We start from the raw sequence: 12,940 nt of genomic DNA, 5'->3' as shown, positions 1-12,940 counted from the left end.
CATTACACATATTTTCCCTAAAAGAATGTGTGTGTTTTTGGATAATCTGAACTCAGCATAAAGGATGCTGAAAAAAGCCAAGGCCACTGAAGAAGGCTAATAAGCCCAAACACAGTTGGCTTTTCAATTATCCAGAAAATCTGAATGAATAACATTAAGAACATCTTACGCTAGCATTTCAGCCATATAAAGAGGATGTCGATGCTTTATATAAAAAGCAACACTATAGTGAAAATCGGTTGAGCATTATGACCTCCATGTTTTAGTAAACATATTCTCCAAATGTGATCTTTTACCTGTCTCTCAACAGTCTCAGTAATCTGCAACTGGTCCAGGGAAATATGTTAATTAGCCATTAGAGATTTGCATTGTTTAGCTCTGCTACTAATTTGCAGCTGCTACACTAGGCATTTTTAAGGAGTCTGTCATTTGACACTGTCAGTTTTATGCACCTGAACTTTAGGGCTGGGAATCCAAACTTTGGTATTCAACTAAGCACCACAGAGGATGCACAGTAATGTTCTCAAAAATGTATTTTCTATTACCTCAGAGAGCTTAAACTATCCATCACCTGTAAAAACTTTTCCTTTATATATTCTCAACAAGGGAGCTGTCAGATACCCTCCTTTGCTACAGGTGAAATCTAAAAAAATTAACATGTTAAAAATTAACATGGGATAGTAGTGAACTGAGTTTTACTCTGAGAAGGCCCACTGAAATTAATATGACTAAGTTGGGTGAATTAATTTCAATATGTCTACTCTGAGTAAACTTAGTTGAATGCCACTCATTGTCTTTTTCATAAAGGCGTATGTGTGTGCTTTAGAGAGGGAAAGACAGAGCATTTCTATCACTGCACATGGTGCTTTACAAAGTTATTTACCACAGGAATTCTCATGCTAAGTGCTCCACTTGAATTTGCTATGTGCTGAGGTTTAAGGCAACTTAAACAGATATCCAAACAGTAAATTATATTTACTATCAGTACCAGTTCTGTTAGCACCAGAGAGTCTAAGGTCTTGCAATGATAAATTAAAAAAACAAAAAGCAAGAGACCCAAGGGAACTATGACTTACTTTTGAAAATAAGGCCATATTCACAAACAGCTTCTGGATAGTTGGCAAAAAGAGACTTAAAATGCACTTTACTGTATATGACATCTTAGTAGTAAATGAACATGGAAACCAATGAGGAAATCCCTTTTTCCATTTCTTCATTATAACTTTCTAATATACCTATATACTTCCCAAGAGGCCAAGAAAAGCAATGATTTCACTCATTCCATGTATACCTCTCAAAGAAGTCTGCCACTTCCCTAGAGGGAAGAAAAGAATTTCTGCATTACCAAAACTAAGTGAAATCAAGGAAGGAACTCAACACTATGCGTACAGGCTGTTTAAGCAGCACACTGCTTAAAACAAACTCCACTCAGCCTTGATGGCACTCAAATGAAAGAGACCATCTGAACTACAAAGTCTTTAAATTCTTTAAAGACTAGTTTAAAGACTAGTTTCAGAAATCCCAACACTCAAGGTGTCCCCCCCCCCGCCCAATTTTCAGAGAGTCAGCATTCTAATTTAGTCTGGCAAACTACACACTACATGCAAGCTTGTGTCAAAGAAAACTGTATTTTGATTAAACAAAAAAGCTTTGCAAGTGATTTTGAACAGAGAAACAGTTGGGGAAACACCACCATTTCCCTACTCCAAATCCACACCCCTAAGCTGATTTCCCATTCAAATCTTTTAAAAAATAGGTCCATTGAGTGAATTCTGGCAAAAAACCAATTGAGAAGGGTGATTGGGAATAGGGAATGGGAAGCAGTTTTCTACCTCCTCTTGAACTATGAAAAAACAAAACATCACAACTGGAAGAAAGCAGGGAGGGAGAGAGAAGGAGGGAGGGAGAGGAATGAAGATTGATCTTTGCTTAATAATTTCTATAAGATTAAAAATAGCAAAATGCCTTTAATAACTTAAGAGTGATAAAATATTTCAGAACAGTATCCATGTTATTTGCAGAGCACAAATCAAAAGACAGGAGATCCCAATTGTGTGTATAATAATAATAATAATAATAATAATAATAATTAATTTTTACCCCGCCCAACAAAATATTAAAATACAGTAGTCTGTTAAACATTAAAAGCTTCCCTAAACAGGGCTGCCTTCAGATGACTTCTAAAAGTCTGTTAGTTGTTATTCTCTTTGACATCTGGTGGGAGAGCATTCCACGGGAGGGGGATGCTACTACCGAGAAGGCCCTCTGCCTGGTTCCCTGTAACTTGGCTTCTCGCAGCGAGGTAACTACTAGAAGGCCCTCGGCACTGGACCTCAGTGTCCAGGCAGAACTATGGGGGTGGAGACGCTCCTTCAGGTATACTGGACCAAGGCCGTTTAGGGCTTTAAAGGTCAGCACCAACACTTTGAATTGTGCTTGGAAACGTACTGGGAGCCAATGTAGGTCTTTTAAGACCGGTGTTATGTGGTCTCGGCGGCCGCTCCCAGTCACCAGTCCAGCTGCTGCATTCTGGATTAGTTGTAGTTTCCAGGTGACCTTCAAAGGTAGCCCCACATAGAGCGTATTGCAGTAGTCCAAGCAAGAGATAACTAGAGCATGCACCACTCTCGTGAGACAGATAGGGTCTTAGCCTGCATACCAGATGGAGCTGGTAAACAGCTGCCCTGGACACAGAATTGATCTGCGCCTCCATGGACAGCTGTGAGTTCAAAATGACTCCCAGGCTGCGTACCTGGTCCTTCAGGGGCACAGTTACCCCATTCAGGACCAGGGAGTCCTCCACACCTGCCCACCTCCTGTCCCCCCAAAACAGTACTTCTGTCTTGTCAGGATTCAACCTCAATCTGTATTGAGTCCACTCCTGTACTGTTAAATGTATATGGGGCCTAACTCATACCTTCTGCTTATGGAGCTTGGGAGCCGAGATGGCAAGCACGGAATCCCACATCCCCTGTATTCAGTGAACATGTTTTGAAGGTGCAAACAGAGCTAGAATAGTTCTCTTGAAAAGGCCTTTTCAGTCTTCCAAACGAAAGCAAGACTGTGAAGACTGACTTGATGTACCACACAGATGCTGAGCATGAAAACAATAGAATCCTGCTTGTGCTGCCCCAGCAGCAGCTGAAAAAGGCACCATAGGATCAGGTTGCCTGACACATTAGACCTTAACCGAGTTTGTTAGCATATATTATATAGATGGGAAAGGTCACGTAACCTTTGCCATTGACAATGAAATACTATTCCCTCTGGTTTATTTTCAGTTACAATTAAGTTCCTCCAATTAATGCCTACACTACAGCAAGGGTAGACTCCTCTCCTCCCCCATATTAACTGTGACCGTTGAGTCTGTCTTCCTATTACATTTCATGCTGCTACAAAATTACCACTGACTGAGGAGTTCTAGACAATTATAATTCTCCTCCACTTACTCCAGCTGCTTTCGGGGAGAGAACAAAATAAAGCCTTGCTCCTGCCTCAGAACCACCCAGTCAAGTGCTTGTTGTTCTATACTTTTAGGAAGTTGGGAACCCTGTGGAGTTTAGGCATGGGGTATTTGTTACATCCTTCAGAGGCTGTAAGCAGCATTTCTAACATGGAACGGATTAACTTTATTCCATCAAGTAAGCTATCTGGATTAGTGTCTGAATTGTAACATTATAGTCAGTAACTTTTGTCATGTTTTAAAGGCAGTTCCCTACAGTACACCCAAAAGCTACAATCATGGGTTGCATAGGATACAGAGACTATCTGTAACCTCAGATATTGTAAAAGCCTTGAGTCAGTAAGAGAGGATACAGAGGAGCACACTAAATTAAATCAGCAAATGAAGTTTTTCAAACTTTACAGAAAAGAGTCCACAAAGTAAGCATCTTCAGAGTGACAATAGTAAGAAAAAAATAATCCTCAAAATTAAAAGCAAAGAAAACCATTCCTTTGATGGGGTCTCCTTTATCACATTCCAGTTTATTTTAAAGCACTTTATGATGCATAGGAAAGAACATAAAATCGAAACGATATATTAACATGTAGACTGAGCTTCCTTTAATACCAAGAACACGAATCAGCTTCATGTGTTTTTGTACATTAAAAATGTGAATAAAGAATCTGAAAAGCAGTGAAAATGGGAAAGCCAAATTTTCTAAGGTTGCAACACATGCATCTCTAGTCTACAACACAAGAAATGCATTTGAGACAAAATAAAGTAAAACAAAATAGTAAAACAAAAAAAAATTGTTTATTATAAATATACTGTTTTAATTAACATTTATTCTTCAATAAAATTTGCATTTTAAGTTGTTAATAGTAGTGAAGTCCACTGAAATTTATAGATGGAAAGTACTATGTAACTGAATGAAAAAAGTGCCAAGAATGAAGTACAACATTTGAAGTCTTCCCTCTCAGTGCAGGAGCTATACTAGGATCAGAGGCAACTGACGCCTCTAGGTATCCGCCAAGATCAATGCTGCCAAAACCTAACACTAAGCAACTAAATACTATGTAAAGTCTACATTGTAGTGTCTGAAAATAGCCAGAAAATAAAAGGCATTCAAGCCAGAAGTGGTAAGATAGATAACTATGCACCTGCAAGACAGTGTTCCTCCTTTGAGTACAGGAACAACCCAAAATAAAAAGGGTGTTAGTATATATTGCTGGGTACTCCTTAAAAGAAGGGTCCAAGGTCCCCCTGGATGTACACGTTTCCTCAATCCAATGGCATTGACACATAGCACCTTCAATATTTGTTTGAAGTCATTAAATAGCTGCCCCACGGAAGAACTGAGTCTAAGAAATAGCAGCCTACTCAAGTCTATATGTGAATATATAGCCAGTCAGGGAACTGAAGCAAGATGTAAAGTAAAGGTAAAGGGACCCCAGACCATTAGGTCCAGTCATGGCCGACTCTGGGGTTGCGGCGCTCATCTCGCTTTATTGGCCGAGGGAGCCGGCGTACAGCTTCTGAGTCATGTGGCCAGCATGACTAAGCTGCTTCTGGCGAACCAGAGCAGCCCAAGGAAACGCCGTTTACCTTCCCAACGGAGCAGTACCTATTTATCTACTTGCACTTTGACGTGCTTTCGAATTGCTAGGTTGGCAGGAGCAGGGACCGAGCAATGGGAGCTCACCCCGTCGCGGGGATTCGAACCACTGACCTTCTGATCGGCAAGTCCTAGGCTCTGTGGTTTAACCCACAGCGCCACCCGCGTCCCTGAAGCAAGATGTACTCTCTGCCAAATACCTGCATTATCATACAACTTTTGTTTCATCTTTACTGGTGGATCCTGACCTTAGAGTTATGATTGACCAATCACTGCACCTCAACCTTTGAGTAAGACCTAGACAAGTAATTTTATGTTTCCTACGCTCAGAGAGTCCCTGCCACATACAAAATATGAACACAGGATATATCCACTATACCAATCTTGCTGTCAGCAAGAAAGGTTCTGCTCTTCAGAACCTGGTACAAGCTGCAGTCTAGATCTCTTTTTGAAAGGGTTCTTAAACCTTTCTTAAAACTCAACCTTAAGAATAAAACTCAGTGCCCCTGGTTGGCAGCTGTGAGAACAAGATGCTGGACTAGATGGACCACTGGCCTGATTCAACAGGCACTTGCACAGATAGTACAAGTATTCCGCATTCCTATACTGCAGCGTTTCAGTTCTTAATGCCTTTTTGTAATCCTGTGGCACACTGTGGGGAAATGGTCGGTCTCTGAGCCATTTCTACTGCTACATTTGGTCTCCCTTTAGTGAGCAGTCTCACTCCTAAGACAATTACTATCTCTTTGGATGTTTTCTCCTTTTAGAGTTAAGCCAAAGGCTTTCTTTGGAAACGCACCTGCTACTGGCCACACAGGAACAAGGCTGGTGCACTGTCAAGTCCAACAGGACAGACTGCACATAGAATCAAAGAATTGTGGAGTTGGAGGGGATCACAACCCCCTACAATGCAGGAAACACAGCTAAATAATCCCTCATAGATGGCCATCCAACTTTTGTTTAAAAAACTCCAATGAAGAAGAGTTCACCACCTTCTGAGGCTGCTAACTTTTGTGTTCCTGGCTTGCTTATTTGAGTGCCATGAGTTTCGCAGGCAGTTCCAGCAGTAAAGACAGTGGTCTTATTTCTCATCCTTTTACCACCTTAGTTATCTCTTCTGAGGGATGCCTGAGGGCATTAACCTTTGGGGGCATATGCACCAACCCATAATGAGCTCACTCAACATATTAGGTCAAAACTCAACCAGATGCAGTGTAGTGTTAACATTTGTGTGTTTTCAATTTGATGTAGATTGTGTACAGATGGATGGTATTAGGCAGCTAGTGAACTATTATATTAATAACATTTATTTGCTGGCCTTTCCTATTTCCAGCCCATGCCCATTGTCAGCTGCCAGAAATTCTCTCTCTCTCCCATCAATGGATCCTCCCCCCTTTCTCATTCAACAGTTACTGCAGTTTTACACTTGGGGATTGTATTTCTGAGCCTCAGCAGGCAAGCTCAGCACCTATTTATTTTGGATTGTGGCCATATCCTTTGTGGCATGGGAATATAAGCAAAATCTAGAGCAATGAAAAGCTGGTGATCATCAGCCTATTAAGTTGGTGACCTGTCTCTATTATTTTGTTGCAACTAGTTCTGCCATGTTCTTGTGGATCTGCACATGCTAAAATCTGGACAAAGCACCCAGGTTGAAGCCATAACCTCTCCTTTGGCAGTGTTGCACAATTTGGACTAGTGCCTATGGCAGTTTCCTGGCAACTGCATAATCTGGTGTGAGATGTTAGAGAAAATGGAATGGTAGGGTGGGGGGCACATTGCCTCAAAGGAGTGGAGAAAAGCAAACAGGCCATTGCACTTCTTCATAAATATCTGTAGCAATGGGATGATTCAGCATTTGGACAGTTCTCACAAGCTTCCTGATCTCTATTGGCCAGGCAATGTTCACCCCTCAAACATGGACAATGACATTTGGCTGAAGGATATTCATTCACACTTCCCCAACTAATCAATGCAGCTGCACTAGTGAAACGGCGTTCAGTTGTTTGGCAGTGGAGTTAGACTAAAAGAGCTGTCTTCCTCCTGTAGCACTTGAGTGACATTTTATGCCATTCCACTTTTCCCAGGTTCCCCAACTATAGGCTGAGGTTCTTCTGTCAAACAGGCAGGCTCTCAACACCATGTGTGCTCCTGTCCTTAGGCAACCAAATTCATTGACGCTGTAGCTAACAAAATATTAGGCTGTTTTAAACCCAGTATTGTTTTCTTTTCCCTCACTTCAGTAGGATTCCTGCTAGGGCTGGGTGATATCTGGTTTTCAACATCTTGATATATCACCAGCTAAACACTGCAAGATACTGACATATCACAATGTCTAAAATAAGGATGGAGCTATGTAGAGGCATTGGCTGGCTTTACCGTTTTTCCCTGCATGACAAACACACACCATGATTCATGATATATTTCCAGGTCAAAAATTATGAAACCAATATGACAATATGAACTTCAAACAAGTTTAGGTCATTATACTGATCTAGCACCCATCCCTAATTCCTGCTGCAGGCAGAATTTTTTTTAAAAAAAATAAGATCTACACACCTACTCCAGACTAAGTACTTTCCAGCCAAATGTTTCAAATCTCCTTAATTTCAGTTGGAAGCAGCAAGACAAACTTAACTCTCCTCACTAACATCAGTTGCACTTACATGAAAATATTCTTTAAAATGAGTGATTTAAAACCTGATAATTACAAAATGAATTAAGCATGTCAGTAAAACTATTTCTACAGTTACAATAATTTTCCTAAATAAATTCTCTAAAAACGCCATGATCTGGAGATAGAAAAAGAATTATGAGATAAAAGACCATTTAAAGATGATTTAATTAATTCAGGATAAAACTATAACTAAACCATTTATACAGTGTACATCAAATCCACATTTCAAAAGTATATTTTCTGTGCAGAAAAATAATGAAGGAAAATAATGGATAATAGAGAAACAATTTTGTCTAAAATAACCTCCTTTATGAAAAAGTGGCTTAAGGACTACAGTGTTTGGGTTTTTAAAAAAATAAAATAAAATAAATGCCAGTCCACAAGAGGGCAAAAACAGCAGTATTTATTTAGCAAATCTGTTTCCATCCAAAAGATGGCAGTGGCAGATCAATCATCAGCCTGTACTGTATATTGCCAACAAAATTGGTGTGGGGGGAGAGAAAAATTTAAGAAACCCCTTCACAAAGTATGTTACTGTTGCTGGCAAGATAATAACTTCCCAAACTTCTCTTAAATAATTGTTGTACTATGGAAGGGATCACTGCCACCAGCAGAACATTTGAAAATACTAAAACTCCGAAACACTGCAAAAGATCAAAATGGAGAAAAACAATGACCACACAACATTCAGGGAACAATTCTATCATTCTTTAATCATAAAAATAAAGAAATGGAGTTTCTGCTTTCTGAAAACTAATCTTTAGCTAAAACAAAAATAATAGACTGAATTAAACCATTAAGGTTACCTCTGCTGAAGCGATTCTTGACATCAACTTTAATCTGTGAATCAAAATCACCAAACACGCTCATTTTGTTTATTGAGGCATCTTACTTTGCACCTGCAGATCAGCAAAATATACCAAAAGTTATACATTACAAATATAAATAGTCTTCAAAATTAAAGAAACTGTTGATATATCTAGTCTTTTTGCTTCCTTTGCAGGCCGATCCACAGAAGTTTCACTTACTAAATAACTGTGTCAGGTTGTTATTAAAAGTACAAGAGCAGTCCCCCACCACCACCACCACTGCTCAAAAGGCTGACAACACACCCACATCCACCTGTTTGCAAATGAGATAAATGTAAAGTGCTGCACTTGGGATGCAGTTTATTAACTTACAGCATTCATTACATTTTACAATATTTCAGCTCTCCTTTCCTATGTCATATTAATGTTGCAGGGCATTCCCCACTAGCCCCTAACAACCAGCCTCGAACAGGAGCCTTGTTAGCAAAGGCTAAAACTGGTAAGTGTGGCAAGGAAAGCTATATTTGCTACCTACCCCCCAAAAAACCTTCCCCCATTGTGCTCAGTTCTGATTCTGAACCTGAATGTGTTATATAGCAGGCAGAGGGGAGCCTTTTAGTGTGGGAACCAGCACCCTTTCTCCTCCTGAAACCTCACCATATAGTGCATGGAGATAAGTTCTTTAACTTTGCAGCATGAATTCCCCCAGCCTTTTCCCCAGCACCAGGGTACAATGAACTTTTTAGGGACTCACGTAATTCCCTCACATCCCCATTTTCTCTCAACATTTGGCGTTAAAAGCCACTGAGCATGATGTGCCAGTCCATTTTCAGTGGCTGTTTTTCTTTTAATTTACTTACTACTTTCCAACATACCTGGGGACTCCCAAGTATGCAGGTATCTCCTCTTAACTGTGGGTGGCCTTGTTGCCCTGCCCAGCTGACAGGCACCAGATCAGCAGAATCAGCTTTAGATGGAACTATATGTTGATGTGTGCTATCATTCACCATTTTAAACAGTTCCAAGACCAGTGGGACAGATGTCTGCAAGAGGACAGACGTGTACACGAAGACTGCAAATATAAGCTCCTTGGAGAGCAGGAAATGAGTATGACACACACTGCTTGCCTTGAAGCAACACCTCCAAGCTCTTAAAGAGCCAGCATTAAAGTATATACTGTACAGTATATGAAAACCTTTCGTGACAACCTACACAGTCATGAAATTCCCTCTTCTATACACCTAACAAGGGTACAGGAGCCCTAAGTCTGACTAGGCCTATAGCAGTCTTGTATGTCATATATTAGTCTAGTACAGGGGTAGACAACCTAAGGCCCGTGGGCCACATCCGGCCCAATCACCTTCTAAATCCGGCTCATGGACGGTCCGGGAATCAGCGTGCTTTTACATGAGTAGAACGTGTCCTTTTATTTAAAATGCAGCTCTGGGTTGTTTGTGGGGCCTGCCTGGTGTTTTTACATGAGTAGAATGTGTGCTTTTATTTAAAGTGCAGCTCTGGGTTATTTGTGGGGCATAGGAATTCGTTCATTTCCCCCCAAAAAATATAGTCCGGCCCACCACATGATATCAGGGACAGTAGACCAGCCCACGGCTGAAAAAGATTGCTGACCCCTGGCCTAGTAGCAAGAGACAACCAATAATTCCATGCAAGCAAATGAGCAGGCTGGCAGAGGAAGGGTGGAATGGTTCCCCTGTCCCATATGCAACCAGTAGATAATCTGGCAGAGGGAAGACTGCTCCCCTACACCGTGCAGAGAAATGCAGGTTACTGCAGGAAGTGTTCTACAGAACACTCCATACTGCTGGCTGAGGAAACCCCAGGGTGAAATCTTCCTGAATCAGTACATTACCTTGTCAGTAGTACACCCTGGCAAGCTACCCAGGCAGCAATGGAAAGCAGCAGCAGAGCTGGAGATCACCATTTACATTTCCCCACAATGCCTCCAAGCATTGAATAAAATACGGGGGGGGGGGGGGAGGTAAGCCCTGCCCTGCACAACTGATTGCATGACACAGCGCGCACACACACCATTTGAATGGCAATGCCCATTAACTTTGGGGGCCACGGCCACCCCTCAAGTATCTTATTTTGGCCCCTAGGAGTTGGCTCCTATGTCACTGTGGGAAATAAAAGTGGTGACGGATTCTCCTTCCTTGGGAGGTTTTTATGCAGAAGTTGGGTGGCCGCCTGTCATGTATGAACTACCGTATTTTTCGCCCTATAGGACGCACTTTTTCCCCTCCAAAAATGAAGGGGAAGTGTGTGTGCGTCCTATGGGGCGAATGCAGGCTTCAGGAAGCTATCCGCAAGTCTTGCAAGCCCGGCGGGATGTCCCGCGGGCTCGCAAGGCTTGCGGGCAGCAGCCTGCAGCCCAAAAGCTCGGGGGACAGCGGGGAGGCGCAGTGCCGCCACCCCGCTATTCCCCGACCTGATCTGGAGGCTGGCGGGGGGGGGGCTCCGTCTCTCTCTTCTAGCTTGGGGATGGCTGCGTAAACCTGAGGGGGGAAATAAAAATTTTTCCTTGATTTCCCCCCCAAAAAACTAGGTGTGTCCTATGGGCCGGTGCATCCTATAGGGCGAAAAATACGGTAATTTGAGATTCCGGCATTGCAGAGGGTTGGACTAATGACCCTTGGGGATCCCTTTCCAACTGATTCTATGACCGGAACGAGCCATCCAATATCCAATGCTGCTCAGTGAACCAGACCTGATTTTTATTTACCAAGTGTTTGGGGTGTGGGTTTTTTTTTGGGGGGGGGGGGTTGGCAAAGTCGGCATCTCTATTGGGCTTCGCCAACTGCAGGCCGTGGCCCTGGCCGCTTATTCTCTGCCAGCAGCCGAATAAGCCTCTCTCTCTCTCTTTTTTTCCTTTTTGGGCAGGCTAGCCGCTTATGCTCGCTTGCCTTCAAAGCTCGCCCATATGTAGCTGCGGCCACATTAACACCACACCCGCTTTCCTCCCTCTCTCCCTCAGGGATTTCAACGTGGCTACTCGGGAGTAAGCCCCAGCGGCTGCAATGGGACTCTGCCGGCCCCGGGCAAGGCGGGGGTTTCCTTCGCCTTCCTCCGGGACCGCCTGAGGGAGGCGACCGAGGCGGCGGCGGCGGCGGCGCGCGGCTCTCCTGAGGAGAAAAGCGCGGGAACTTGGGCCAGCAGGGCCGCTGGCGAGGCCAATGAGGGCGCCTGGCCCAGAGGAGCCGTTGGCGGGGCAGCCTTGTGAGGGGGGCCGTTGGCTTCTTCCCGCGCGCGCTCCCCCCTTAGCTTCGCACTTGCAATTTTATTTTATTTTTAACGCGCCCCCCCCCTCACTGCCTACCGGGGAACCGTATTCGCCGGCCTCACTTCAAAACGGGGCAGCCACGCCAAGAGGAGAGGGAGGCGCTTTGCACACCTGTGAGGGGGGTGAGTATGTGGGGGGGGGGGAGGAAGAAGCCCCGTCGCAGCCCCGCTTGTGTCCCGTTCCCCCCCCCCTCACAAAAAAAGAGGGTCCTTCCACGCCAGCCCTTTTTACACGCGAGTAAACACGCCCAGTTTCAGGCCCGCTCTCTGTTCGGACGTATATTTTGCACGCGCGCTCGGGCTCGGGGCCTTTTTCACTCTCTCCTGCTCGGCGCAGCGAGACTCACCGCCGCCGCTGCTGCTGCTGCCTCCGCGCGCAGCAGTTCAAAGCTCCGGTGGGGCGGCCTCTTCGCAAAGGAGCTCCGGGAGGGAGCAGCGAGTGGCAGCCGCGGCGGCCAATGAAGGCTCGGCCGGGTGGTTTTTCCCGCTGTTGTTCTCCCCCCGCCCAGGCCTGTAGCATCCAATCCTTAAACGCAGGAGGCGGGATTTCTTCGCCGCGGCCTTTAACCCTTCATAGCCCGCGATCCGGGCAGAAAACAGAGGCTACGGGGCTTGCGCAGATGAGAAGTAGAACCTCCAGGTTCAGTGGCAGTCAGTGTGTCACTGAATGTGAGCTGCGGGGAACTGAGAAGCGAAGGGGGCGGATACAGCAGGGGAAGGCTGTTCTTCAGGTCCTGTTTGAAGACTCTAGGGAGTGTTGGGTCTTCCTTGGAAACAGGATGCTGAAATTAGGCTGGTTCAAAAGGGCGAGGATAATCAGCAGTGACTCTTCCCTCCTTCTTTGACCCTTCTCCCCCCCCATGCATTCTGGGATTGTAATAATAATAATAATAATAATAATAATAATAACAACAACATAATATATTATTTACACCCCGCCCATCTGGCTGGGTTTCCCCAGCCACTCTGGGCGGCTTCCAACAAAACACTAAAATACAATAACCTATTAAACATTAAAAGCTTCCCTAAACAGGGCTGCCTTTAGATGTCTTCTAAAAGTTTGGTAGTTATTTTTCTCTTTGACATCTGGTGGGAGG

The 12,940-nt window shown here is 43.8% G+C and overlaps 1 protein-coding gene across 10 annotated transcripts in view; it reads right to left on the bottom strand.

Annotated features, from left to right (window-relative positions):
• The window catches only part of FANCC (FA complementation group C), a 73,288-nt gene extending 60,988 nt beyond the window's left edge, over positions 1 to 12,300 (bottom strand). For 6 of the 10 annotated variants that reach the window (XR_013977166.1, XR_013977167.1, XR_013977168.1 and 3 more), the window contains exons 1-2: positions 12,191 to 12,300; positions 8,541 to 8,633 (exon numbers count right to left, since the gene is read on the bottom strand). Coding sequence is in view for 1 of the 10 variants with exons in the window: in XM_080972762.1 (XP_080828888.1) it covers positions 8,541 to 8,604 (64 nt within the window). In the remaining 9 variants the exon portion in view is untranslated. The other 4 variants (XR_013977171.1, XR_013977172.1, XR_013977173.1 and 1 more) reach the window with 4 other exon arrangements.
• Between the last annotated feature and the right edge of the window lie 640 nt (positions 12,301 to 12,940).

The sequence above is a fragment of the Podarcis pityusensis genome (assembly GCF_964106645.2).
Source record: "Podarcis pityusensis genome assembly, chromosome: 11".
Classification (NCBI taxonomy): domain Eukaryota; kingdom Metazoa; phylum Chordata; class Lepidosauria; order Squamata; family Lacertidae; genus Podarcis; species Podarcis pityusensis.
The sequence above is the reverse complement of the archived record's forward strand: the minus strand, read 5'-3'. Positions and strand labels throughout refer to the sequence as shown.